We start from the raw sequence: 27,833 nt of genomic DNA, 5'->3' as shown, positions 1-27,833 counted from the left end.
CAGGCAGCTAAAACCAGGCTGCTAGAACCAGGCCCGGTACAAAATCCCTATGCCATAGGAGTGCTCACTGAGTCTGCAAGGATCTGTGCCTTTTAAATTGCTGCGAGTGCTGCAGGAACACGACAAGGCAGGCGGTTGCTAATCCACAGTAATTTCAGCCTGGCAGAGATCCCTTGTCACCTTTTGAGAGAAGCCATTTGCATGTTGCAAAGCGAAGCAGACACCTCTGGCAAAGCGCATGTGGTCCCCATCTCTGAGAGGGGGGCACTTGATTGCTATATCGATTTCAGCCACCACGCTGCAAGCCTTACGCATTCTCTGCAAATTAAAAGAGCAGAGACATTCCTCTGGGACACAAAAATGGATAAGTAACCTTCCTTTGCAGAAGGTGAGGCATCCACCCATTCTCCAGCTTCTTTCGTGCAGGACTCCTTATGGCTCCAGGGACCAGAGACCTGATGCTGACAGGATGTCGTCCCTACTGAAAACAAAGAGCCACTCTGTAATACACCCGCTGGCCGGATGCATTTTTCTTGGCACCTTTTCCACCGTGGTGGAAACACTGTAGACTTTGGGGCCTTATGCTTCTGAGGAGGTAAAGTCGTTGCCCGAGGGTGCAGGGAGCAAACAGAGACTGAGCAGCTTGAGCCCCTGTGCCTTCTGCAAAGGGGAAGTTGTGGAGGACTAACAGCAAGGGACCCATCCCTTTCCTGCGAAGCCCTGTGCTGCAGGGAAAGGTACCTCAAACCCTGGCTCAACCAGCAGCCTGAACTCTTGCCCTGCTCTGCTTCCAAGCAGTAGGACTCTTCACTAGAGAGCTTTGCTCTTAATGACAAATCAGCCGATGTGGGAAATCAATTCTCCAACAGCAGGGCATAACGTCACTCCAACTGGTCCTCTGAGATTTCACAGCAAAAGCTGCTGAAACCTTAGAGCTCAGAGAGAATCCCACAGTCTTGAGAGCAGTTAGGATAAAAGTTAAGGTACAAGAGCTCAATTTATCTTGAGCAGAATCTGCCTTCAAAGCCACAATCTATAATTCAGTTAAGACTGGATCTTTTCTACCCTGTAGCCTCCACAGGAACCTTTAGACACAAAAAAGTGAGCTGCTGGTTCCACTGCTGCAAGCAGAGTTGTCCATCCCAGAACAGACAGATCTACATCTTTTCATAAAACTTGCATCTTACCTGGGATGGGACCGCATCACTGATACCTGACCTTAGACCAGAAAAACCCCAAACAGCAATTCACATCTAGAAAGCTGGATTCATGCCCCCACTGCTACTGGGGGTACTGCACTGATGCCTCAGTGCAGCCTTCCTCACATCACCAGAGCATGCACACTAGGAGCAGTGAGGGGAGGAGGCTATGGGGGAAATGGAAGGTGGAATAGCAAGGATGCAATGGGATCCAGCTCCCATTTAGCAGGTTTTCAGTTAAGTAACCAGAAGGACCTCAAGAGTGTGTAGCACCCTGGTTTTTGGGGAACATATCTGCAGGAACATGTCTGTAATTCATGAGCTAGCTTTAGCGTATTAGCTTGGATGTAAACAGCAAAGCCACAACAGCCTGAGTCTCAACCGCTGAGTATGCAGCCAGAATCCCGGACTTGCTGCACCACTGCTCATCAGAGAGAAGCTAACCCATGGGGATCGCCGCAGGACACGCACCCACCTCCTGTGAGCCGTGCAGGTCTTTCAGCCGTGCCCCACTACCTGGCTCCAGACAGGGACACCCGCACAAGTAACCAGCACTGGTGTGAACTTACAGTGCGCTGCTTCTCCTCCATACTACACTGTTGTCTGTGCTCTCTCACGCTGCAGAACACAGAGGGCAGGTTTCACCGATGGCACTGGTAGGCTGGAGGCCAAGGGCATGCACCCAGGTAGCACGGACCTGGGGAGCAGCTGCAGTGCCACTGTTCGCTTGCAGGCGACTGCCCACTCTGTGTCTGCGCCACAGCTGCACAATGCACTAAGCAGCTCTTTGTTTTCCCCTCCAGACTGAGCCACTTGAAGTCCTACCCCTCCAAGGCCACATACAGAGACAGAAATTGTGGAAACAAGTCTTCCTGCTTGTGTGTTTTCTGGGCTGCGTATTTTTAATCAAGTACTCTCCTCACTTGCAGGACACAAGCAAGATCCATGGCCGTGCGACTGAGCCACGCTCCCCTGAGAGCAGACCTCCATTTTCAGCAAAGCTACATTACTTTGCCTTATGTGAACACATGTTGTCAGCTGTTTTAACGGTAGTAAGTGAATGGCAATGCAAAAGAAGAAAAAGCTTCTAAGGGATGTCACTGTGTCTCTTGTTAATGAGCGACCTTGTGCTTGCAGAATCACGTGTGTGCAAGGGGCGCAGTCAGCTCCAGTTCTCCTCTAGCCGGGGGCCAGGGCACTTCAAGATTTGTAAGCACGCTGGTACTGAAGGATAGTCCACTTTGGCAGGAGGGGGAAGGACAGCAATGTCTGTGGCACAGGTCACATTGGTAGGTGAAATGATCACCAGCCAGGATCGTTTCTAACAGCTTGCTCTTTCCAATCAAGTTGAGTTGCTCCAAGGCAGTTGAATTTACCCTCCTCACAGTCAGGCCACTGCACTTCGGTCCCCACTAAAAATAACCAAGCAATAGATGCGTCTTAGTCTATTTGAATCTTAAATAGCAGTTTGTGTCATCTCATAGATTTTGTGTGCCGTTCTGTGCAGTTTTCTTTCCAAAGTTCTTATGCAAAGAAAGCAATGAAGCTTTTGATGGTCAGCAGTGATGGAAAGATAATTCCTGTTTGGACTTAGAAGTAGGAAAAGCTGCTCACAAAGCAAAATATGCTAAAAAATTACTTGCTGGTTATGGCCATTTTTCACATCCTCTCTAATTTTTTTGAGCGTCAAGTGCATTGCAGAGCAGGATTCCATTCCTTGACCCAAGGTTTAAGTTGATGCTGATAATACCACATGCAGACAACAGCAGCAATAACACATGTTGCTGCCTTTGCTGTTAGTGTCTGGATTTGCTCCACCTTCTCACTTCTTTGTCTCTTGCCCCAGGAACTAGAATGCAGAGGGACTGGGAGACAGAGGAGGGGACCCTACAGAACTCAAGCCCTCAGCCCTCAGAACTCACATCACCCTTCCTCACATCACAGGCGGCATCAGTGCAGTACCGAATAACTGCACGCGGCACGCTAGGAGCAGCGAGGGGACGAGGCTATAGGGGAAATGGAAGGTGGAATAGCAAGGATGCAAAATGCCCATATTCTGACCAGATCTGGGTGGGTCGCTATGGCTTACAAGGTTGCTCTTGTGAAAAATACTGCAGTAGATATAGTGAGTCTCAGTCGGTCAGGACTTTATATAAAGAGAAGGTGGAACTCTGGTACATTTTTTGCCCTCCTTCTATACCAGGGGAGAGGTCCTAAACTCAATTACATCAACCACAAGACCAGAATCTGACCCGCTCTCTCCAAACTAATGCTTCTTTGTCTTTCCAGAGAAAATCTGTGCTCTAGCAATTGCCCCTTTGTGAGCAGAGTACTTCATACTTGTTTTATCTTCTCCAGATTTGGGGGGGGAGAATAAGTCTCTAGACATGTAAACACCCTTAATGAGAAAACTATAAGCCAAGATCTGCCTGCTTCCAGAAAGAAAGTTAAATATAGCTTCTAAATGCTGCTAATTGATTTTAGATGTCTGGGGAATGCTTTTGCCTTCACACCATCCCACCCACACAGCTCAACAGTTCCTCACCTGCCCCTGTCGCTCCATAAGGCACAGGGGAATTGGTAGCAGAGCCTCTGCACTATTTGTCAGCTGTTTTAGCACCCAAATGCTGTCAAAAAAACATGGGCTGCTCAGAGACCCTGACTTACACCTTTGTTAAACCTATGTAGATTCTCATGCCTCCTTTCCATCTGCTGTAGTCTATTTTTGTGTTTTGGCCTTGAAATCTTTCCCTTCTTTGAAAACAAGTCTGTTTACAAATATTTGCCTCCGAAAAGTTCTGCTGTTCAAACAGAGAGAAAGAAAACCCACTCATCTCTGCATGGACAACATACACACCCAGATGTGTATGATCTTGCAAGTAGCCCAGAAAGGCTTCCTTTGTGAAAGAAAGGATGGCTCACCCCAGAGCCGCCTGCTAAAAAATCAGAAAATAAAAACAAGAGCAGAGACAAATGTGAGTTGCTTGCTGTCTGGTGCAGTAAAGGAATAAACTGGATGCGCGGTTGACTTTTTTGCTATGCAAGAGGTATAAACAGCAGGGTAGTTATTGGTAGAAAATTACTGTAGAATATATTCCTACATGCTCCATAGACTTTTCTGTGCTATCTCTGAAACGAGACAGGTTACTTAAAAGGATGTGAAGTAACCTCCTCCATTGGAAACGCTTGCGGAGGAGCCAGGCGCTTTGCCATTTCCCGCCCAGTTTGTGGCCAGCCCCATGAGGGGCTCCCACCCGGCAGAGGTGTCCCCAGCCAACGGGGGAGCCCAGTGGGATGCGACTTGCTAAAAACAGAAGCCAAATTCAGACTAGCAAGGCTTTAAGAACTTACACTAAGAACTGGTACCTTATCAAGGACCGACACTTTTTACGTTGCTGCTCAGTTTAAGGTGCCTGAAAGAGGATGATTTTTGAAGTGCAAAACTCAGGGGCTTCTGAAGATCAGACCTCCTTAAAGCCCTGTTAGCCTTTGTGGAGCCTGGTTGTGACTGATAAAGATCCACATCTCATAGGGGTCTGCCACATAGGCTACACATTGTGGCTGTTGTCTTCAACTTTAGAGTAGTGAATGGGAAAGGGTTAGTTTTCGGGGGAACACCCGCACCAGCCAGCACGACCAAGGTCTGGGGGGGTTCCTTAATCACTTATGCAGCTCTGCCTGAAGATGCAACACACATACATTGTGCTTCTAATCCTGCCACTGAAATTATAAACATCTCGCTACACAGTGAAATGGAGACACTGGCTCCACATCATATCCACATAGGATAAAGAAATAGGAACTATTACATTAATTTCAATCAATGCATTCAGATGTAAGAAACGTCCTTCTGCTTACAGGCACTAAAGCAGGAACCGAAGAGGTCCACAGAAGTGTGTGTGCTAATTGGACATGCTAACTTCTGGCCGATCAGTTATACAATGGACAAGCTTTCAGTGCTTTTAATGCGTGTGGGATCTGGCTTGTCTGTTGCAAAAGAGCTGTTCCATAGCCACACAGGAGTGATTTATCTCCGGGTAATATGATGGGCTCTTGAATTGCAATGAAAAAGCCTTTCTTTAACAATAGTTCGGGGTAACCTTATAATAACCTTCCTCCACCTTCCCCAGAGAAATGCTACAGTCAGATAAAGGAATTTGTTATCCGCACAGAGACATCTGCCCCCTTCCTCCGAAAGGACCGACTTAGAGTGACAATTACCCTTTCCGCACCATTCTGCCTCGCTTTTTAAAACAACAGCAATATCAAGCTTGGACGGAGTTGTTGTTTTTTTTTTTTCCTACCAGCTTTGGTTGCAGAAAGATCACCTGAGCTGGATTTGTAGCATTGGGTTTTATTTCATAATGATGGATGTGCCGGTTAAATGTAATGGAAGAGGCAAGATAGCAGAGCAGAAATTTGGCGCCAACTGCCTCGCTTTGAAAGAGCCTGCATTCCAGCCTGCCTAAGAGGGGCTAAATGGAAAGATCTGATTAAGCGTCTCAGTGTTGTGACCCTGACCTCAAAGAACACGCCGATTCTCTGGAGGAACTTCATTTCAATTAATCAGCTTAACAGCCCGAGTAAATCTGGCTGCATCCATTGAGCCAGAGGAACCGCTCCCTCTCCTCGGAGGGTCTCTGGGATGTGCAATCCAAAAGGAAGAGGCGGTGTCTGCTGGCCAGCCCCCCCTGGCCACCCTGGGTCGAGGGGGTCGGGGATGCCCCCACCGCCCTCTCCCTGACCGGCAGCAGGCCGACTGCAGAATAACGGGGAGCTGACCCCGCAACCCCTCCCCCCAACATCACCGGACCCCTCGCGCAGCTCCCAGCAGGGCTGCCACCAGGATGGGACAGGATGGGGAGCAAGATCCCCCATGGAAAGGGAGGGCCAGGCAGCTCCCAGCCCAGCACCCCACCGGCCATGGTCCCCTCTGGCTTCCCCTGCGCTGTGCTCGTGCTGGTGCCCGTGCCGGTGCCAGTGCAGAGCCCACCCAGCGCTGCACACTGGGAAAGGGAAGAGATGAGCAGCAGCAGCAGGAGAGAAAGGGATGTAGCTGTGGTCAGAGGAGGTGGATGGCAAAGAAACAGCTGGGTGAGGTGGGGCGCGGAGCGGAGCAGAGCGCACACAGGAGGATAACCCCAGAAAATTTCCTTTCTGGGAAACTCCTAAGCAGAAGAACGCAGAGGCACCAGGGCAGGAGATGGGAAGGGAATAAGGCTTCAGCCTCGGGCGCTTTCCCCCCATGGTTCTTTGCTGGCTGGTGAACTGGGACAGCCCAGAAGCTGCAAGGGGCTTTGCTTCTTGCCTGAGGCCTTGGGGGAACCTCTCCTTCCTTGCACTGAACAGAGTTTCTCAGGGGATGCCTGCTGGGGTGGCAGCACTGAGGACACTAAGCTGAACTACTGCTTAACAGTTTGCTGAGATTTTTTTTGGGGTGGAACTAAATCCCTTGCCCTGGTTAGACTTCTGCTGGCTCTGGAAATGGCTAGTTAACAGCTAACCCTGCATCTTTTATTTCCCTTGGACCAAAGTAGAGCTGTTGCAGTTAAGTTCAGGCGAAGGAGGCATCATGGGCTAGCTGGGCTTCGCTGCTGTCTTCCTCCCACGGAGCCTTGCTCCACCATGCCCAGATGGTGCCATTACAGCCACGGACTTCTGGCTGCCTGCAGGCTGCCTAACCATTATCGCCTTGGCACTATGTCCATCCCTTTGGACTTTTACCTCTCAGCAGTGGCACACTTTGCTCTTTTACTGCACCTTTAAAGGGATAAGTCCAAATTTAGCACAATCTGGAAAAGCAGCTGTATAGAAAGCATTGAAGGAGCATGGCAGCCCTCCCAGTTGTAGAAGAAGAGCCTGGAAAGAGCCAGAAGAGCAGAGTACAGGGTGCAACCTAAGGGCAGACACGGTGATTGAACCTCAGTTGTACGTCTTCTGAAGCAGTCTGGAGGTGATGGCAGCAACATCCCTTGGAAGGATTTCAGGCTTCTGGCATGCAAGTTTGTTGGTGCCTTGCACCTCACGTCCAGCTGCTGTACCTGGTACTTGCCTGAGGGCAAAAAGAGAGCAGGTGGCAGCGCTGGGCTCTGCAGTGTTTGTATGGAGGCTGACATGACGGCAGTACCCTCAGGTGTTTGCATTTCAGGGTCTCACTTAAGACGCAGAGCAGTGGATGCTTCTCTCGCGCTGGGAGATGAGCATCCCAGGGGAACGCCGTGGTGTGTGTCATGTTTGCAATGCTGCAATCACTCAAAACCCACTCTGGAAAGAAGGCTGGTTTGTTGATTGGTTTTAGTTTGTTGGGGGTTTTTTTTCTGTGATTGAACTCAGCGGTGTAGTGCTTGGCAGTCTCGCTTTTGGCCTGTGTACCTTGTCAATAAAAGAAATTTGCTGAATCTAGGGGCAACCTGGAGGGGACTGGGCAGTGAGGGACAAGTCCAGAGACGTGGTGCTGCCCTGGGGGGGTATACAGTTACACCCAGGCGACAGGCAGGCTTTCATCTGCTCTTCCAAGCCTTCTTCAGAGAGAAGAGGAGGGGTAGTAACCAGCTGTGGGGGATGGAAGAGAATCGCTGTAACATGATTTTTATGTCTGTGATTGCATAACAAAACCTCCTGGGAACCTCCTGATTCAAATGGATACCTAGTTCTGGTTGTGTGATGGAGGACTTTCAGCGCTGATCGATTGCCCACACTTTGGTGCAGAGGAATTGCTGGACTGGATCAGTACCAGGCTCCGAGCAGCCTGTGGCCCTATACCTAACCATTGCTGAATATCAGGGAGGCATAAAAAGCCTTCAGAAGCAGATAATCTGTTTTATATACCCCCCAGCACACACATACACAGTGCCATGTCGTCACAGATGCTGCAGCCCAGTTGCTAATAGAACTAGACCTTGAAAGATGAAATTGCATTTCCATTCTAAAGAATTCCCTGGGCCCCTTGCGTTAACTGGATGTTCTGCAAACATCCAGTCATTTGCTGAACTGTGAGATGCTGCCGGTCCCGCCGTGGCCGTGACCCAACCCACCAGGAAACACCCTGGGTCCCTGGGAAGCATCAGCCCGGAGAATCAGCTTTGCCTACAGGGATGCCACGGGCCGGAGGTGGCTGGACGTGGCTTTGGCACACACGCATCATCTGTTGGCTTTTCTCTCAAAGATTACATGATAGCCCCACCTCATAAATTTGGAGCAAAGCACACAAAGCTTTCCCTTCCATACTGTGCATTCACTCCTAATGGTCTTTCTCCACACCTCGGCCTTATTAATTGGTGACAATTGGAAGTGGTTAATTCGGTGTGTGTGAGGCTGCAATTGCTTCCACTTGGCCAGGATTCAAGTACCGGGCGTGAGTCAGAATGGGTGGCAAAACTGTCTTTTCCTCAGTTCCCTTGCTTACTGGGGGGAAACTTTAAAAAAAAAAAAAAAAAAAAAAGCCACAACCCTGAGTTATTCTCTTTTATGAGGTAGGCATTGTGAGGCCAGGCAATTGAATTTACAACAGCATTGAGTATCAGAGTCTATCTGGCCCTGTCAATGAGAGTGGCGAGGAAAAAAAAAGACACACATTAACCCTCAGCTCCCAGTTCCCAGGCGTTTCAATAGGGTTCCCAACTTCCCAAAGAGCCCGCTGCATACTCGATGAGACCCTTTATACCTTCTAATTACCCTCCTCACAATAGGGACACTCTCTTGCCTCTTTTGTAGGCGAGATAGTAACTTTTGCGTGCACGCACACACCCGCCACCCCAAACCCGAGCGCGGGGTTATTTCGGGAGCTCCCCGGGCAGGTAGCAAGCAGCACGTGTTTCCTCAGGTTTCAGGAGCAGATTTTTAGGAATGTTTCCTGCTGAATAGCAACATGACACTTGCAGCAAAGCTCTCGGGAGACATTTAACGCTGCCGAAGTGCCCCCTCAACCCCATCACCTCCCCCGCGCAACTATTTTTCACAGGAGCCCCTTCCAACTGCCTTATTTAAGGCCATAAAATTCATTATTTTAAGGGAGGTGCACACGCAGGATGAGCTTGTCCCTGCCCACTCTCAACCCAGCAAAATGAAAGGAGGGGGGGGCCAAAATTAAATCTATTTCGAAGAGTTTATTTATTTAAACACCTGCAATTTTTTCCTTTTCTTTTTGGAAGTCTTCAACACAGGCACACACACACACAGACAAACAGGATACAAACAACTTTGGCATTATACTTTTGAATATTTGTTACAAAACTATTTCTCATTTATTTTTTTTTAAAAAAGTATCTCAAATAAAGGCATTTTAAAGGAGTAAAAATACAAGTCGAGATCCCAACTTCTGAAAATAATAAATAGCACGTTCATAGCAAGGTCCGTTTTTCCTTTCTGTTTAAATCTGCTTAAAAAAACCCAAACGTAACACAGCTCCATACAACGGAGCCAACGGAACAGTTGGTGGTTGGTGGGGGTTTTTTTTGTGGTTTTTTTTTGGGGGGGGGGGGGGGGGGGGGGGGGCGGGGACGAGGGAAAAAAAATAAAAATCTTCATAGGCAAGTCACCAAGGCCTCCACACCGATTCACTGCGCTCTGCGATGGGACTCCCCGCTTGGGATGCTGGAACAATGCTGCCCCCAAATGATGTCAGCCCCTGCACCGGGGATGCTGCCGGGGTGGCGGCCGCGTTCCCTGCGCCGCTGCCTGCGGACACCGGCACGTTGGCGTTGGCGTACAGGGGTATAACTGGTCCGGAACTGGGAGGAAAGGCCGGGTTGGGGATGAGGAAGCGAACTGGCCATCGGTAGGCAGGGACGAGCTGGAAACCCCCGTAGACCTTGGGGGAGAGGGCTTCGGCGGGGTTCAGCTTGCAGGGCACCGGGACGGCCCCGGCCGCGGCGGGGGGCAGCTGGACGTGCAGCGGCTGCTGGGCCAGGTGGGCGGGCTGCCCGGACGGCGGCGGCGGGTAGTTCATGGCCACGATCTGGCCCAGGCAAGCCGAGAGGTGGCTGAGCAGGCGGGTCCGCACGTCGGTGTTGACCCCTTCGCAGGTGGACAGGAACCGCGTCACCTCGTTCATGCACTCGTTGAATCCAGCCCGGTACTTGCCGAGGACGGTGGGGTCGGCGCTGAGCGCGGCTGGAGGGCAGAGCGGGTGGCAGGTGAGCCTCAGGCCGGTTCCCCGGTCCCCAGCCCCCGGTGCCGAGTCCCCCCCGGGCGGGCGGGGAGCGTGCTTACCGGTCATCTGAGCCCGCTGCAGGTTCCGCAGGTGCTTGACAGTCATCTCCAGGATGTCCGCCTTCTCCAGCTTGGAGTGCCGGGAGCTCTGCGGGGGGGAAAAGCCGAGCCATCAGGGCTGCCCGCCGCCGGCCGGTGCCCCCCGCCCCGGCACCCCCAGCCCCACTTACATCCTTCTTCAGCGCGTCCAGTATCAGCGTCTTCAGCTGCCCCAGGCTCTCGTTGATCCGCGCCCGGCGCCGCTTCTCCATGATGGGCTTAGAGGACTGCGGGGAGAGCGGAGCCGGTAAGCCCCCCCACGAGGCTGGGTTCCCGTCCCCCCCCCACAACCCCAACCCCCGGTGCACCGACCTCAGCACGGCCGCGGGCTCGCCGCCATCCAGCACCGCCGCTGCTGCGCCCCAACCGGCACCCGCCATTTACCTTCCGGTGCTCGCTGGCACTCCGCGGCTTGTCTGGCGTGTGGCTGGCGCTGGCCGGCGCCCCCGCGATGGGCGAGGCGGTGTGGTTTCTCCATGCCCGTGTCGGCGGGCATGGCGCGGCAGCGGCTGCAGCGGCGGCGGGCGCGTGCGGCGGGCGCGGGGCGCGTGCGGCGGCGGCGGGGGCCGGCAGTGCCGGCGGCCGGGGCCCCCCCCGCTTTTATACCCGGCGGCGGCTCCTCATTCGTGTGAAACCGCCGCCGCGGCCGTTCCCACACTCCCGGGAGCCAATAAGCGTTGGGGCTTAACCCGGTCGCGGCAACAGCCGTGATTCTATTGGTTAGCGGTTCTGCGGGCTGTCAGTCACGCGCGGCGGGACAGCCCAGCGCCGCTGGACACGTGGGGGGTAGCGGGCGGGGCTGCCCCGGGCACCGACTTAACTCCCCCCCCCCCCCCACCTCCTCCGCTCCCCCGGGGGCTCCGCGCCGCTCCCACCGGCTGGGCACCGGGGCACGCCCCCCCTGTCCCCCCCGGCGCGCTGCTTGTAGCACCGAGCCCCGCGGCGGGGCGCAGGGGCAGCCCCGGGCGGGGGAGGCGGAGGAGGCGGAGGCGGGCGGCGGCGGCCCGGCCCGGCGGCGGCGGCTGGCGCGGCACGCGAGGCCGCGGCCGGCGGGCGGCCAATGGGCGGCGGCGGCGGCGGCAGGCGGGCGGGGGGGGTTGGAGGAGGGGGGGGGAAGCGGCCGGCGGCGCTGGCCGCCCATTGGCTGGCGGCCGCCCCCGCTGTCAATCAGGCGGGCGGCGGGCGGCGGCGCTCGTGCCTCCGCCCCCGAGCTGCGGCCCCCGCCGCGCGCCCCCCCCGCCCGCCCCGCCCGCCGGAGCACGTGCCAGAGCGCGCCCCGCCGCCGCCCGCGCCCGCCCCGCGCGCGGCCATGGGAAAACCCCCGCCCCGCCGCGCTCCCCGGCATCGGGCTACCGCCCGCGGCACAGGGATGCCCCCCGGGACCGGGAAGCACGCCCCGGGATTGGGAAGCAACTCCCCCCCCCCCCTCCCCCGGAGCGCGGGACGCCCCCCACGGGGCTCGGGATTACCCACCCCCTCCCCCGGGATCGGGGCTGAGGAAGACTCCCGAGGGACCCGGATGCCCCTCGCCGGTCCCCGGGGCTCGGGAAGCACCCCCCAGGCTAGGGGTGGCCCCCTGGCATCGGGAAGCGCACCGCCCTCGGGACCCGGGACCCCCCATCGCCCCGCGGGGCCGGGAGCGGGGCAGAGGCGTCAGCGCGGCCCTGGGAGCACGCGGGGGGGCGGCGAGGGGGGCCCGGCGAGCCTGAGCCCCCAGCGCCTTCCTCTGCCCCCCACGGCGGCGTGGGACGCTGCGGTACCCCGCGACCCCTCAGTACCACACGACCCTCCTCGGTTCGTCCCCTCGGGAAAGGCCGGGGCTCCCCCGGCGCCTGGGGACCCCCCAGGGGAGCGTTTCCCTGCCCGACCCCGCGTGGGTGCGCTGCTGGGGCTCCGCGGTGGGCCGGGGGTCTCTGCGGCAAGCGACACCCACCGAGGGCCCTGCAGCGGCTGGGTGAAGGGCTGCTGGTGCTCGCTCCCTCCTCCGCTGTCCGTGCCCCTGGACACTGGGGCAGCCCCTTGCCCCGGGGGGGGGGATGCGGGTACAGGGCCTCATGCCAGCACAGATGCAAAATCTCCTTTTCTGGGGTACGCCCCGCAGAATGGGGGGGACCCCCCAGCTGTACCCACGGAGGCACCCAGCATGTCCTCAGTGCTGTTGGGCAGCGCTTCTGAGGCTGGGCGAAGTGGCTGGGGGCAACTGGGGCAGCACTCCATGGCCTGGCCCGCACCCTGCAGCTCAGCCGGCACCCTGCAGTGTGTCCGGCACCCCACGGCCAGCCGGCACCCCACGGCTCAGCCAGCACCCCACGGCTCAGCTGGCACCCCACGGCTCAGCTGGCACCCCACGGCTCAGCCGGCACCCCACGGCCAGCCGGCACCCCACGGCTCAGCCGGCACCCCACGGCTCAGCCGGCACCCCACGGCCAGCCAGCACCCCACGGCTCAGCCAGCACCCCACGGCTCAGCTGGCACCCCACGGCTCAGCCGGCACCCCACGGCCAGCTGGTACCCCACAGCCAGCTGGCACCCCACGGCTCAGCCAGCACCCTGCAGCTGGGCCCCGAGCCCTTGCCGTGGCCACGTGGGTGACGGTGCCCACGCACACCCGTGGGGGCCGGGGGCTGTCCCCGCCTTGCTGCCCCCACGCCTGGTGCAGCGCAGCCCACACCGGGCAGTCCCACTCCCGCTCCCCATCCACATAACTTTCTTTAATGTGGAACGGTGATCGTTAAGCAGCCCTTTGAGCCTTCGAGCTCTTGGCTAATTTCAAAACCTGCCTATTTAAAGACCTTTTTAGAGAATGCAGCATGTGTATTAAATCTCTGTGCTGCAGGCTTAAATCTTTTAATAATCATAAATTGGGTATTAGCTTCCCATAGACCAACATCTGAAATGCAGGATGGTGTCTGGACTTGAAGCGCATTGTGCCTTTTTCCCTTTCCTTACCCATTCTGAAGCAAGGATGGAAGAGTCAGTCACTAGAATTTTGAGAACCTGCATATGAAAATACGTTCAATTCTCCCTCTGACAACCGAGCATGACATGGCTTAGTTTGTGTAAATTTTTTTGGAGGCGAACGTAACCGCACACTACACTTAATCCCTATCGTTGGCCCACCCCGTGCTTTGCTTTTAATTTGCTCCAATGAATCATTCCATTTGCCTTAACCGTTTCTGCAGCCAGGGCTGTAATTTGTGCATCTCCCAGCGCTGCTGCTGCGCGGCGCTGGGCTGCGGGGACGGTAGTGGTGGCAGCCGGGGGACAGGGCACGGGGACAGCCGGGCAGTGCCACCTTCCAGGCGCTGCCACCCGCCTGCCTTGCCCCTAGAGCCAGGCTGGGGCGGGCTGTGCCCTGCTGCAACACCCAGGGCTCTTGGGAAGAGCCTTTCTCGCTCTGAAAGCACAAGTGCAGCGAGTTTGGCGGCCTCAGCCCAGCAGGCTGTGGAGCTGCAGGATGGCAGGGGATGGCCCGGGAGCTCCCTGTGGGATGGGATGGGGGCCAAGGGATGTCCCACGCTGGTGGAGCGGGGGAGCCCTGCTCTCAGTCCCAGCCGTGCAGAGGAGGAGAGCGGTGGAGGTGTGAGGCAGTGGGAGAGACCAGGTCCCAGGCACCCGCCGATGGAGGGCTTGCCACCCGTGCCTCGCAGAGGGATGCCGGAGGCAGGATGAGCGCCTGGAACGTGTCTCGGAGCTCCCAGGAGCAGGGAAACCAGCCTGCTGTGAGCCTGGCAGGCAGGCAGCGACGCCTCTGCTGGGTGCGCTGGCATGGCTCAGAGGGGTGCCGCAGGGACCCAGAAGGCAGGGGGAAAAAAGAAAGAAAAACTCTCGGAAATGCTTCCATTCTCATCACTCCATCGGATTCTGGGCCTTTCATTTCAGGTGCAATTTTAGGTGGTTTGCCACATACAAGCTGCAAAATGCATGCAAGGCGTACTGTATGAAACAGCATCATCTTCCTGCAGACATCAAAGGATCTAGGGGAATACATTTATTTCAGGATCCTTTTCGTCTATCACACTAACACACACGTGACCACAGAAACAGCAGTTCTTGGCTGAATTGTGATTTTTGGTTTGTGGGAGGCATGTTGTTTTTCTGGGTGAGCGCTACTTACCTAAATGCCCACAAAGTCTAGCCTGCTTCTCTGCAAAGGGTGCACTGGAGGTGCATGTTGTCTTGCTGAAGAATATTAAATGTTTGCTTTGTAAGTCTCGTTGGAAAGGTTGAGGGATCTGCTTCCTTATGAGACCAATAAAATGCAGAAAACCAGCCCTTTGTGCAATGTCCCTCACCCATGTAAAAATACCGCGAGGAAATAACTAATAACAGAAATAGTGTCCCTCCTTTGACAGTTAATTCTGAAGGCATTAATTACATAATTACAGTGAAAAAAAAAAAGTTCGACGAGCTAGTTTTTCAACAGAATCTGCACCAAACGATGCAATTCCCAGACTGGGAGCAGTGCTTATTGACCGCGCTCCTCTCCAGAGAGAATTCTTCTTGCGACAAGTTGGGAGAATTTTTGCCATTCTAGAACTCTGACATAACACATAGCTTTTCTCTTCACATTTCAAACGTGTTCAGGTTTCAAAGCTCAGTGAAATCTGGGGACAGACTCTCGTTTCTTTGAGTAACTTTCAGATTCGGCCAGGATCCTGCCTCACCCCAGCGCCGGTGTTCTGGAGGCACTGTGTCGCTTTGCACCAAGTCTCGTTCCTACCGGAGCCCACCTTCCGACAGTGTTGTGGTTCCAGACCTGAGCCAGAGGCTGATGGTAGCCCCCTCCCAGAGCTGGGGGGAGCTCGGCTGAGGTTGGAACCGTGTTTTTACAACAACTCCTTGGGAGCACTGACGTGCTCAGTAACGCTGGTGCTGGCAGATAGCTGTGCATCGGCAGGATTGGTGCGTTCATTGGGTTGGAGGTGGCCCGAAAGCCCCTGTCCCACCCGCCTCATGCGTCATGACTGATTTGGTGGGATGTCGAGGCAAGGGTGTTAAAGGAGACAGGGCTATTTCCCAGCAGGCCCCCTTCTGCCGTATTTTACATCTCTTCAATGCCAGTTTAGGCTGCGCAGTGGTGGCAAGATGGGACCCAACCAACCCACCTTCCCTTCTGCCACCCCCCACATGGGCTGGCTCCAGCTGCATTCTGCACAGGGAGAGAGATGGGGCTGTGTGGCTGTTCCTACCCCTGGGGCAGGCTCCACCGAGCACACCGGGACTGGAAAATTCCCCCCAGCCCCAGCCATGGACTCAGGAGCAGAGCAGCTGCCCAGAGGGTGAGCAGCAATGGGATGTCCTGCTGGCAGCCAGCTCCACTTTCAGTCTGGGTGCAGCAGGCGTGCAAGGGCTCACGGGGACTGGGCAGAGCACGCCAAGTCCCTGGGGATTTCGGCTGCCTGCGGGGTGTCAAAGGAGCGTGCCGCTGTGGGGACACCAGGGCAGAGTGCGGTGCTGAGCAGAGCGTGGGCAGGCTCTCTTCCTCACAGAGGCTTTTCTCCTTATGAGCAGCTTTCCTCCATCACAGGTCATGCGCATCTTGTTTACGCCCCATTTGATGGCTGATGTCATTGCTAGCAAGGTCCATAGGAGACGCCAAAAAAAGGAAAAAGCACGATTGGTGAATTCCAGTGCAACCAGAATTGCATTTATTCACTTGCATTTAATCCTCCTGCCATGCAGCTACTCACTTGCAGTTAGCACTACTCTGGCTTGGCGTAATTTGGGTTTTACAGTTCTTGTCACCGGCAACCTGTCCGTACACACTGGGAAAGTGAAAGCCTTTAAACCATCTCTGGATGGAAAGCTGGGATTTTCCTTCTTAAGGTTTATGTGAAAAGTCCCTGTGATTCCTCTCTGGGCATGGTCTATATATTTAATCTTGATCCCTGAAAAAAACCAGCATGTTCATACATGTTATGTTTTTAAACAAACAGCTTAAAGGATCTTTCTGCCTGAAGACTGGCAATGTGAGACAGGTTATTAACCCTAATACTGGTGTTTGATTAGATGAGAGAGAACAGAAGAGGACAAACTGCTCGTGGCAGTCCCCACTTGCCCCTGCCCAGCCCGGATATGCACTGGATCTCCAGCTCTCTTTGATCACTAAACCCAATTTTATTACAGCCCGGCTTCTAGAATTTTGAAGCACAACTCAAAAGCTTGCAGCTGGGGTGAAAAGGCTCATAAAAGGCCCGGGGTCCCAGGGGGCTGAATGCAGGTTTTGTCTCCTTCCCGCGCCCTGCCTGCCTGTGCCCCTGGCCGTGCCTTGTTCCCCAGGCACTGTTTGTTCTGGGTATTGTGGGGCAGACAGCTGTGGCTGTTCAGCCACTCCAGCGCCTGTTTGCCCAGGGATTGGGCTGTAATCCCTCCTGGATTTCCCTCTGCTTGATCCCATGCAATCATCCCCCACCATACATCACTTTGGATAGTGTGTCAAAGGGAATGCTGAAGGAGAAATTAAGACATTAAGGCCTGGCAGATTGTGAGGAGGTTCTTTAGGAGACTATAATGTGTAACAAATTACAGTACAGCCTTCTGCCCCGAGCATCCTTTTCAAACCTAGCACAGCCTCTTTTGTCCCTCTGGAGCTTAGGGCTCTAATCAGCTGAAATTAATTATCGGGGTCGTATGACTCGCAGAATCCCCCAAACAAGCCCAGGGCCAGAAGAGGGTTGGAGGAAACACCCAGCAGTCGTTTGTGTACGCCTGTCTCCCTGCGAGCCCACGGCCCGTTTCTGCCACATTCCACTCCTCCCTGCTGCCTGCCAGAGCCGCTGCCGACACCGCAGGCTCGGGGTCCTGCGCAGCCACGTCCCCCTTCCCCAGGGAGCCAGGCTGGGCTCAGGTGCCTTCGCAAAGCCTGGGAGCCGAGGCCGGGTCTCGCGAGGCACAGGCTCTTCCTCGGCTGCATCTCGAGGCGTGCAGGTGGCTTCCCTCGTCCCTCTGTCTGCTCGGTTTCACGCTCTCCGATTTCTGTGCACTTCCAGACCAGCGCACGGCACGTTCCTTGCGTCCGACACGTGCTGACCGCTCGGGCCGTGCCATCATGTTGTGCGCGGGAGCACAATTAGAATAAACCGAAGGCATTCTTTTGCTCCGAGGAAATGTCGTGGCTCTTTCAGCTAAACACAAATATATTTCTAAGAAAATTACCGTCTGTACTAATAAACTATTATTCATTGTGCCTGCTGCTATTAAGGACATCCTTTTCAGGGCTGCGAAACTGGCTGTGGGAATGCAACGATGGTAACGCGGTAGGAATTTTGCAACATTAGAAATGGAGATTTTTCTGGGGCTCTTTTACTATGAAGCAAATGGGCTTTAATTTCTTTTCTCACCTCCCTTCCTCCTTCCCCGCCCTTGGAAATTTTAGCAAAAGAAAATTGCAACTGCATACACAAAAAACCTTTCTGAAGACATTGCCCCGGTTTTGTCTTTCAGTGCTGAGAGCCTCCGTTGAGCTGCAGCAATAGAATAGACCAGCTGATTGAGACAGATGTTCTCTTCTTTAGCAAGTGCCAACACTTTGCCCAAAACATATTTGCTGACTTACCCTTAACTGGAAAACATCTTGAAAAGGCGGCGGAGATAAAAAGGAAGGGAATGAAGCCGCGTTGTGTCCAGATTTAACACAGCCCAGTGCTCCATTCTCTAAAACCAGTCCTGGTTGAAGAGGTCCCTTTCACTGGATCCTGTTCATTTGTTGACGGATAATAGGGGCTGAGTTGCAGCAATCCATGTGCAGAAAGCAGAAAATAGAGTCAATTACATCTGTATTAGGTGGCCTTGGGGAGAAAATCTCCTTACATGCCTTCCACTGATACTGTTCTTAATTATATTGGGTAAGGAGCTGCCTATGTTAAATCCAAGCACAGCTCGAGCTGCTCTAAATATAGAGCCTAAAATATCTTCTGAGATGAGAAGGTAATGGCAGTGACGTAACTTTCCAGCAGGACTTTAAATCAGGCTTTTTTAATTTGCCCACAATAAACATCTCAAAATGAGATGGCATGATGATGCCATCACCTCCTCTCTGTGCCCTGGGGAGCCTGACCCCGCACAGCCCCTTTCCTCCTCCTCAGAGGGGATGAAGCTCACACCAGCTCAGGCACTGAACGTGGGATGCGGCACCACGCCGGCACTGAGCCCCCAGCCCACAGCTTGCCAGGTCCTGGGGCTGCACAGGCACCTGCCTGCTCCTGCCAGCCCCTGCTGCTGCCAGCCCTGTGCTGGGCAGAGCAGAACACGGCCTGGGGCACTGCCAGGGGTGACCACCCAGGCAGGAAGGTGCCCCGTGGGGAGCAGAAGCGGGTGGCTCAGAGTGGCTCCACCAAGACCTGCCTCAGGTTCAGAGCAGGGACCTGAAGACCTGCCCTCTCGCCCGTTGTCCCCTGTCCCGGGGGAACCGAGCGGCTGAATGGCAGCAGGACGGGCTCTGCATCGCTCCACTCTGCTCTGGCTGGGGCTGCCTGGCCAGAAGCAGCCCCCTGGCCTGAGGAAGAGGAGGTGTGCTGCAGCCCCCCCAGCCCAGCCGCAGGGCAGGAGCCAGGGCTGGAGGGGTGGCACAGTCTCCCAAAGCCCTCAAGCTCTCCGAGGGTGAGTCGGTTATCCTGTTGGTCTGCTCCTCCACCCCCTGGTTGGGTGCCGCTGTCCCACAGGGTCTGGAAGAGCACGAGCATTAACTGGGGGGGATGATGTGCGTACACTTCTCAAGGGACCCAGGAGCATAAATGATACACAGTAGGGCTTCTTTTTGACAAGGTTTTATGTAGAGTAGGTAAGCTCCATAGGCCTGTGCCATCCAAACAACCAGGACAAGTATCTGTGGTATTTCACAGCCCCTTTCATTTCAGTTTCCCTTAATCTTATTAAGTGTCTGTTCCCATACCTGGGGGGGGAAAAAAAAAAAAAAAAAAAAAGCAAGCCATCAATTATATTTGCTTTGCCTTTGAAAAGATTTGTCATTTTGCCATCTGTAGGCAAGCATGCTCTGCAACAATAGGTTTTGTTTGACTTCTCTAGTAAAAAGGTCCCCAGTTTTTTTCTTGGCCCTGTCCAGAGCTTGCTTTCCCCCCGCCTCATTCTTTTCAGTGGGCCTGTTGATGAGCTTGGCCTAATCAGATTAACTCAACCCAGACACAGCAGTGGCAGTTTATTCTCTTTTAAAAGGACTCCACGGTTTCCTACAAACTTTTTGTAAACTCTTCATCTCTGGCTAAACTCTTTTGTAAGCTGTATCCAATGGACTCTTTGAGAGACCCACACTCCCTGTCAATGAAAACCTGTTAGAATGGGTCACTAATCCGAAAGAGTGGAGAAATGCCTTTAAAGCCGTGCACTGATGCATTGGGAGCCCTGACTAGCACCCGCAGAAAGAGGGAATTGAATTCCCAAATAGCTGGAACATTTAATTTGATTCCTAAAATAAATATTTTGAAAAAGTCCATCTTGTTTACAACCCTAATGAAATAAGCTGGTTTCCTCTGAAGTCCTGTGGGTGCTCAGAGGACAGGCTTTGGTGTCTGTTCTTTACCCAGCACACCCCTCCCCTCAATCCAACAAGGAGCTCGGAAGACAGAAAACAAAGCAACAGCTTCTTGACTGGTTTTTACAGTTCGGGGCATTCTTGGCACTTTTCTTTTGGCAGGTGCCAGGAAAAGATCTGTTTGGGACCTTAACGCACCACTGTTCCTGATCCGGGTGGGAGGCTCCTCGATACCTCCGAGAGGTGTTTTGTGATGCTGCTGGTTACTGGGCTTCTCCCTTTCCTTGGAGATTTTGATCCCATCCCACTGAAACCACAAGCAAAGGTTCCTCCATCACCCGTGGGAGGATGGAGTGGTCTGGATGCACATGTAATGCCCAGCTACGCACGCGGGGACCCAGAGCCTCCCCGCTGGGCACGAGAGCCACTGCTCACTGCTCCTCCAGCGCTCCCGCTCCGGAGCTCAGGAGACAAGACTGATCTGCCCTGCATAATTTAAAGGTTTCTGATGCAGCACGGCTAGGAAAAGGAATTTTGGTGATGGTTCCCTTTCTCTTCAGCTGGTGGTGATTGTGGCTACAAGGCCAGGGCTAACACGGGGAGGCTGGATGCAGTGGCAGGCCTGCCAGTGGCCCCATGCCTCCAGCAGGCACAGCCTGCCTTGGCACAGCGCCACAGCCTGCCTTGGCACAGCACCGCAGCCATCCTTGGCACAGCACCACAGCCATCCTTGGCACAGCACCGCAGCCAGCCCCAGCACAGTACTGCAGCCAGCCCCAGTGCAGCACCACAGCCAGCCCTGATGCAGCACTGCAGCCAGTCCCGGTGCAGCACCGCAGTACTGGCCAGGGCCACACGCACCAGCACAGTCCCGAGTCCTTCTTGCACTGCCCGGGTTGCTGGTGTGGTGAGCCCCACAGCTGGTCCTTCAGTGACTGTTGCATCTGCAAGTGACAAGGGGAAGGGGGAGGCTGCTCAGAGCCAGCCCAATGGCATGGCTGGTGGGTGCGGAGACCCACCTTCCCCGCGTCCCTGCATCCCTGCAAGCACAGGAATGAGGCAGCCTGCAAAGCCCGGAAGAAGAGGGAGCCCAAACTCTCATTCTCCCAGCCTCCTGTTTCACTGCAGGTACACGTTGGCGCTTGTGCTTGTAAAAAAACCCATATAGGCACATCTTCCAGCATCTAGAGATCCTCTTACCAGCAGCACGCCAGACCTTCTCCTTCCAAGATTTTCACTTCTGTAGTTGCAAGCTTGTGATTGGCATGTCTGAAAACTTCATTGTGGAGAGGATTTAATGGCATTCAGTGGAAGTTTCCACTTCTTTAGAGTTGCACAGAGAAGATTAACATTGTGACTTCATCCCCCTGCCATTGTCACCCTGACTTAGAGTCACTTCATGTCTTTGATAAAACTTGCCCCAGTTAAAAATAAGCAAAGAAAATCCCACAATGCACACAATGAACAAAACGACTCCCTGAAAAATACCCTATTGTCTTCCAGGAAGAAGACCGGTCATTTTTCATGGTATCAGCTTTATATCAAAAATTGCATTGAATGGCAGAAAGACTTGTCTTAATTGGGCAGGACAGACAGGACACCCAGTCCGGCACACCTCCCACTCCCTGCAAAATAGTAACAGAGACCCTCGCTAGCTCGTGGTCTTAGGACAGATTTGCTCCCTGAGCATTGCAGAGAGGGTGTCATACCTCCAGACACTTCTCAAGTAGCTTTTTCTTTCCATACTTTGAACCTGAATGCTCCAGACTTTCTCTGAACAGGCTAAACACTAACTTTTGTTCTAGTTTCCACCTGTTAACCTTACTAAAGACATTATGCCTGAATTAAAATGTGTTTGAAAATAAGATGAGAAAAATGAGTCTAGGATTTGTGTTTTGAAGGAATTAAAACTCAAATGAATCATTCCTAAGCCTACACTTAACCGCACCGGTTGCTCTAACGAACAGTGTACGTGAAGCATGAGAGGAAGGAAAATGGACAAATCCAGAGACAAGTAGCCAGGGTCCCAGGACAAGTTCATCTGTGAGACCCCGAGAACGTGTCGACAGAGCGGTGACATGCCACGCACAAGCCAGGGCTAATCTGCAGCATCCATGCCCAGAGCAGCAGCACACTGCCTGGGATGGGCTCGTTCCGAGGCAGGTTCCTGAGGCAGCTGGGGGGGCCACAGCCACATGGAAGCCGGCACCAGAGCCCCTGTCAGCACCACTGGCCTCAGCTCAGCTCACAGCAGCCGTAGCACTCTTCCCCCTTCTTGGCTGGGTCAGCAAAGCATCGAAGTTGAGGTTGCCTTCGCACATGGACTTGTTTGTCAGTAGAAACCTGTTCTGCAGACCACCACCCCATTCCCCAGCCGGTCCTGTCCATCTGTCTGGCACTGGCCGTGCAGGTTTCTCGGCCCATTCCTTGCCATGTCCCTGCTGATGTGCCCGGTGGAACAGCTTTGTCGCTGTTCCAGCTGGATCATCAGGAAGGAGGCTCCTGAGGCTGCACCCTCAAGGTTACGCTGCGGTTGCTGTCTGGCTTGTTTGTGGCACTCACCCTTTGTCGCCCGACATTAATGGTTTATGGCAATTGGAAGCAAGCAATGAAAGGGAAACTGCTCTGGCTGTGGAGGGCCTTTGAATGACCCTCTTCGTTTCCCAGAATGGATAACAAAACCAGCCCCTCCGGAGAATGCCAGGGCCATTTGGCCAGCTCAAAGGGACACTGGGTGAGCTCCACTTGCTGGGCTCTTGCCAAGGGTCCTGGCAGCCCCGACAGGGCTGGCTGGCCAGCCCGGAGGCTCCCTGGGCTCCCCACTGGGTGGGCTGTGGCCTTGAGCTTGGGGCACGCAGCAGGTCCGGCCCCTGCTGAAGACACCGCTAATATAAAGCCACTTTCTTACCCTGAAGTTTTACAGACAGGAAACTTTTTGTTTAAAAAAGGGAAAGAAAGGGAAGGGAGGGCCTGTCTGGCTTGGGAGAGTCAGGTTTTGTGCCTACCTTATTATGTGCTAATTGGGATTTTAACAAAGATTGTCCCGTCACGTGCAGGTGGCCAGTGACAACGTGCCTGTGACTGAAGAGCAAATCTTGACATACGGAGAGTCCGGGAGCTCGCTGGGAGCCAGCTCTTCCTGTCTGATCTTCTGCATGCCCGTCTGGCGCCCCATGAATAATTAATAAATTAATGATACACCTCGCTGCTGTACGTTAAATACAACGGCAGCTTGCAGCTGAAACCTGCTGCTGTGCAAAAACCTGGCGGAGGGCTGTGGTGCGGGCAGGGCGCGTGGGGCGAGCTGGCTCTGGGCAGGGGTGTTTGGTGGGCGAGGGCGCGGGGAGCCCTGCTGAGTTTTGCAGCACCCTTCGTCTGCGCGGGAGATCAAACCCTGTTAATGTGATCTGGCTGCGTAGGTGGAACCGGGCTATATTTAAACCACGCTTCTTGGCCACGGAGATGCTTGCAGAGCCGGGAAGCTGGGCTGCGTCACCTGGAGGTGGGGTTTGGTCCCATCTGTGTGTGACTCTGCCAGTGGAGTGGTGTCCCAACGGTGGGCTTTCCTGGGTTTTTAATTGCTTTTCAGGGAAATGACCACTCTGTCAGCAACCAAATTTGGGCCATTAGATACCTAACAGAGGGTTGGTCAGGCTTTTTCTTTTGGTTTGCCACAACTGCTCAGTCAGGAGTAACTGCACTCCCTCGCAGCAGTTTTTCAGGTCATATTCAGGAAAATATAGACCAGCCAACGATCTCAAAGAGCTGATACTAGAAAATTGTTGCACGCCGAAAAGGGAGAACATGGTTAAGGCTGCAATGTCAGGTACACGCTTCAGAAATGCTGCTTCAGCTTGCACGGGCAGCCCCGTCTCAGCACCTTTGTGCGTGACGGTGTCTTTAACACTGTGGTTGTGAGCCATGTCTCTGTAGGAGCCTCAGCTCGTCCTGTGCATGGGCTTGGTCGATGTTTGCCAAGGGCCTGGCGCTCATACAGCAGGAGCTGGAAGGTAAACGCAGCAGGGACACATGGGGAGAAAAAGGCAGCTCTCCTCCAGGCAGTTTCATCTCCCCTGAGTTTGCTGCAGGCATCTCCTTTCCTGCAAAAGCAGACACCTAGCACGGAAAATTTCAGCTTAGGCACCTGAGGTCTGGCAGAGTTACAAGCAACAAAACCTGAGGTCTCATAACAGGATGCTTCAAGCAATCCCTAGAGCAGGCAGTGCTCCAAGCCACCGCTCTGGCACCAGCTGCGAGCTTGCAGCACCGAAACACCAGTCCCTCCCACACAGCCCACCGGCCGGCTCACCGCCGATGCCTGCAACAGGCCAACCAAAAAGGCAACTTTCTGCAAGGTAGGCCTGGTCCAGCCAAGCGGCTTTAACTCGGCTGAAGCAGGTGGTGTTTGAAATGCAAGCCAGGCCGGGGCGGTTTGCAGCGGCAGCAGTGCTCTCCCAGCTCGGGGGCTGCAGCGCGTGGCGCCGAGCAGCTCTTGCTGCAGGGCCTTGCTAGCGCGTGTGCTGCGCCAGGGAGCCTTTGCCCGGCGTGCTGTGAAATCCTCCGTCCTCTCCTGACGTGCCAGGCATATAAACACGACGTTGCCCTGGTCCCTGCAGAAGCCTGCTGCATCACAGGGGGAAAAGGTTTAATGAAAAATTTAAAGGCCGGCGTCTTAAAATAAATTCCAATCCTGGCTGAAATTTCACAGCGGCTGCTAAATGTCTCTCACTCTAGGACTTGTGTGCGGGAAACGAAACAATTGCTCCCTTCCAAGAGAAAAAATGGGCCTTGTTCCCTCGCTGGGCTGGTGAGACATGAAGCCAGCTCCACCAGAGGGGTGGGAGGTGATGGATGTAATTAAAAGCCCAGAGGGAGGGAAGGAGGAGGGAGAGAGGGAAGAACAATAAATGGACGCAGCTTATCTTGCAGCTGAAAGCTGATCTTCATGGACATGTAACATATGGTATTTTCAATAATGGATAAACAGTTTAAAGGGGACCTGCAAATGTTGTCTTTTAATGAGCTAGCAGCAGGGTTATGTGCTGAATACCCTCAACTCACCTTTTATCTTGCTCCCAGGTCCCCCCAGTTGTGGCCAGCTGGGCTCCCGCTGGGCTCTGAAGCCCCAGCACACACTATGTCCTGTCCCAGCTGCCATGGACTCAGCCCGGTGGGGTCGAGGGGGTGAATATAATTACCCAAGCTGGACTTTGGCCAGGACAGCAGGGCTAGCTCCCTTACTCTTGCAAAAACTGCTGTGGGATCTGTAATTACCACCACAGGTCAAGACCCTCGGTTTTACCAGCGCATTTCATCTCTAAGACAGCGTTGCTGGCAGCCCAAGGGCCAGCTGCAGCAGCCACAGCCCTGACTTTGGAGCCCTGAATTGTGCCTCTTTTACAGGTGCTGCCTCTTGGAAATACATGGAAGCAGCAAACGAGCGTTACCTCACGAGCAGGTTTCAGGCTTGCTGCTTCAGGCCCTTGTTTTGCAGATGCCCAGAGGAGAGAGACTGGAGGTGGGTGTCCCGAGGCAGCCTCTGCGGCCGCTGCGCTGCCCCAGCTGAGCCCCATGGCGCTGCTCTCCATGGCCGGCACCAAGGGTCAGTGGGCACGAAAGAAACTCTTGTCCCAGAAAAAAGTTGCACGTGGATATTGGACTCCAGAACCTGGTGCCTGCCTTTGCTGTGGGACCTCGGGAAATGCTGAGCAGCTGCAGCCTGTACTTCCCGTATAAGCCATGCCCAGATAAAAATGGGAAGGCTTGAAGAGGCAAGTTGAGGCTTGGCTCCAGCTGCACCTTGTGGACTTAGGTAGAGCTCGGGGAACTTGGAGGCACTTGGGAAAGACGCATTCAGCCCTGCAAGTACTTTTGCATGGATGGGATTTAATTTAAACTCTAGGCTCATTTATTTTCTCTCCACTGGGAAACAGTGAGCGGAAGCAATGCTTGGCCAGTGTTCGCCTGGAAAGCAGGGCTTGGTCGTGGCCATGCAGAAGGGAGTTAGGAAAGCTTCTCCCTGTGTGGCTTTCCCTCCGTTCCCACAGGCAGCCTGGGAAGGGGAGATCCCAGTCACCTCCTTGCTGTGTTCACCACTAAGCAGGGGGACAATCGAGCTTCTGTTTCCTCAGAATCGCCAAGAGAAGGACAACTTGCACATTTAACCTCGGAGCCCAGATGAGAAGGCAGCTGCCTGGGTCGTGGTGGGGTGGGCACAACACCTGCACTGGGTGCTTCACAGGCACGGAGGAGTAAAATGGGGCAACCAACGTGTGTGGGTTGTGGAACTCCTCCATCCCCACCACTGACAGGCCCTGCCTCTGTAAGACAATATATCTGTTTTAAATCACCATTAGCTCTCAGCTGGGTTAGGTTCAAGGTCCCAGCCACAGCCAGCTGGGAGGATGCAGGGCTTGTTTGCCTCCAACGCCTCGCACTCTAACAGCGTGCTTCCAGGGGGTTAAACTGAATCCACTTTTGAGGCTAAGCTTTCAGCCTGTATAAATCTGTGCAGATCCTTCAAAGCTCTGGTGGTTTACATCAGCTCAGGCTATAGGCAGCCACGCTCTCTTTTCACGCTGTAATCTCCACACTCACTTAAGCTCGAAATGATCTTATTCATCCTTTGACATCCTCTGGTGCCCACCGACAGCCCTTGCTCATCTGCATCGGCCTAAGTTTCACGTTTGTGTTAGCTTCTGCTGGACAACCGTTGGCCATGCCCTGTGTCTCCTGTCCCTGGGAAAACTAAACTACGCTGGAGCTCATCACACCTTAACAGGGGCATGGAGATAAGGCTGGAGAGCTCTCTCCTCGTCACCTAAGAGGAACATAAGATTTGCTTTTGAGAGGCGTCCATCATGCAGGCATTTTGTTTAATACCCTCTACAGCTTTTCTTAGCCCCTGAAAGCAAATGTGGGAAGGAAACTGAGCTCGAGTAACCCTGGTGCTGAGCAGAGCGCAGGGCAGGACACGGTCCCGCCGCCCAGGCTCCTCTGAACCCAGAGCTGGGCTCCTCCTGCAGTGCCTGAAAACCTGCTTCCGTCTGCTGGCACGTATCCTTGCCTGGGTTCAGGCCCTTCCTATCTTTCAGACAAAGCCCTGGGAGTCTGGGGCATTTTTAGTTAACTGAAAATATACATGTGTTTTGGGAGCCATCTCCTTTTGTACCAGCTCATTAGGGGAAATAAATGGCCCCTGACCATCTGTCATCTTTGTGCAGGTACCTGGCAGAGAGGGGTGGGAAAAGGCACGGAGGATCCTTAATCCGCTCAGGCTTCAGCAAAGTGAACGATGCTTCCCACAATATAATTACAGCAGTCCTGCCGGAAAGTGACAGACCTAGTGAGTGGAAATAGATGAATGTAATTAAAATCCCAGGGAGAGAGTGATGGAGACAGAGACACACAGAAGAGCAGTGGAGGGAGAAAGAGTGGTGGAGGGTGAGGAACCAAATAACAGGAAGCAGCTAGTCTTCAGGATAGGGACCATATGCTGATTTCATTAACGAAGAAAAAGGGTAGAAACTTATTACTGATAAATTCTTGTCTTTTCCTCTCCTCTACTTGCCTTTTTAAAAAAATATCAGGGATTTAAAGCCTGAAGGACAAGTATAACCATCCAGTCCAACCCGATACATAAACCCAGCCCCAGTGGGCTTTGCATCCAGATAAGAGGTTTTGCCCTCCAAAGCTCCATGCCACTGCCTGTGGATTAAAGAAATTTCTGTCCTCTGAGCAACCCTGGTCTAAGAGCCGGCTGGTATTAGGTGATGAGCTGCAAGAAGTCTGTAGGAGCTACCTTCCAAACTCTTCCAGTGGCATGCGTATGAGGAGAGGCCGAGGTCAGGCACTGCTTTTCATAGGCATGAGAGCAACGTGCTTGATAACCTGGG

The 27,833-nt window shown here is 54.0% G+C and overlaps 1 protein-coding gene across 1 annotated transcript; it reads right to left on the bottom strand.

Annotated features, from left to right (window-relative positions):
• Positions 1-9,419: 9,419 nt before the first annotated feature.
• On the bottom strand, positions 9,420-10,959 carry HES4 (hes family bHLH transcription factor 4). Its single transcript, XM_040588721.1, is given in 5 exon segments — positions 9,420-10,310; positions 10,410-10,497; positions 10,580-10,675; positions 10,833-10,913; positions 10,915-10,959. Coding segments are annotated over 5 exon segments (873 nt in total). The 5' UTR covers positions 10,945-10,959; the 3' UTR covers positions 9,420-9,732.
• Positions 10,960-27,833: the final 16,874 nt, after the last annotated feature.

Source organism: Falco naumanni, chromosome 3 (assembly GCF_017639655.2).
Source record: "Falco naumanni isolate bFalNau1 chromosome 3, bFalNau1.pat, whole genome shotgun sequence".
Classification (NCBI taxonomy): Eukaryota; Metazoa; Chordata; class Aves; order Falconiformes; family Falconidae; genus Falco; species Falco naumanni.
Note: the sequence above shows the minus strand (reverse complement) of the source record. Positions and strands in the feature narration are given on the sequence as shown.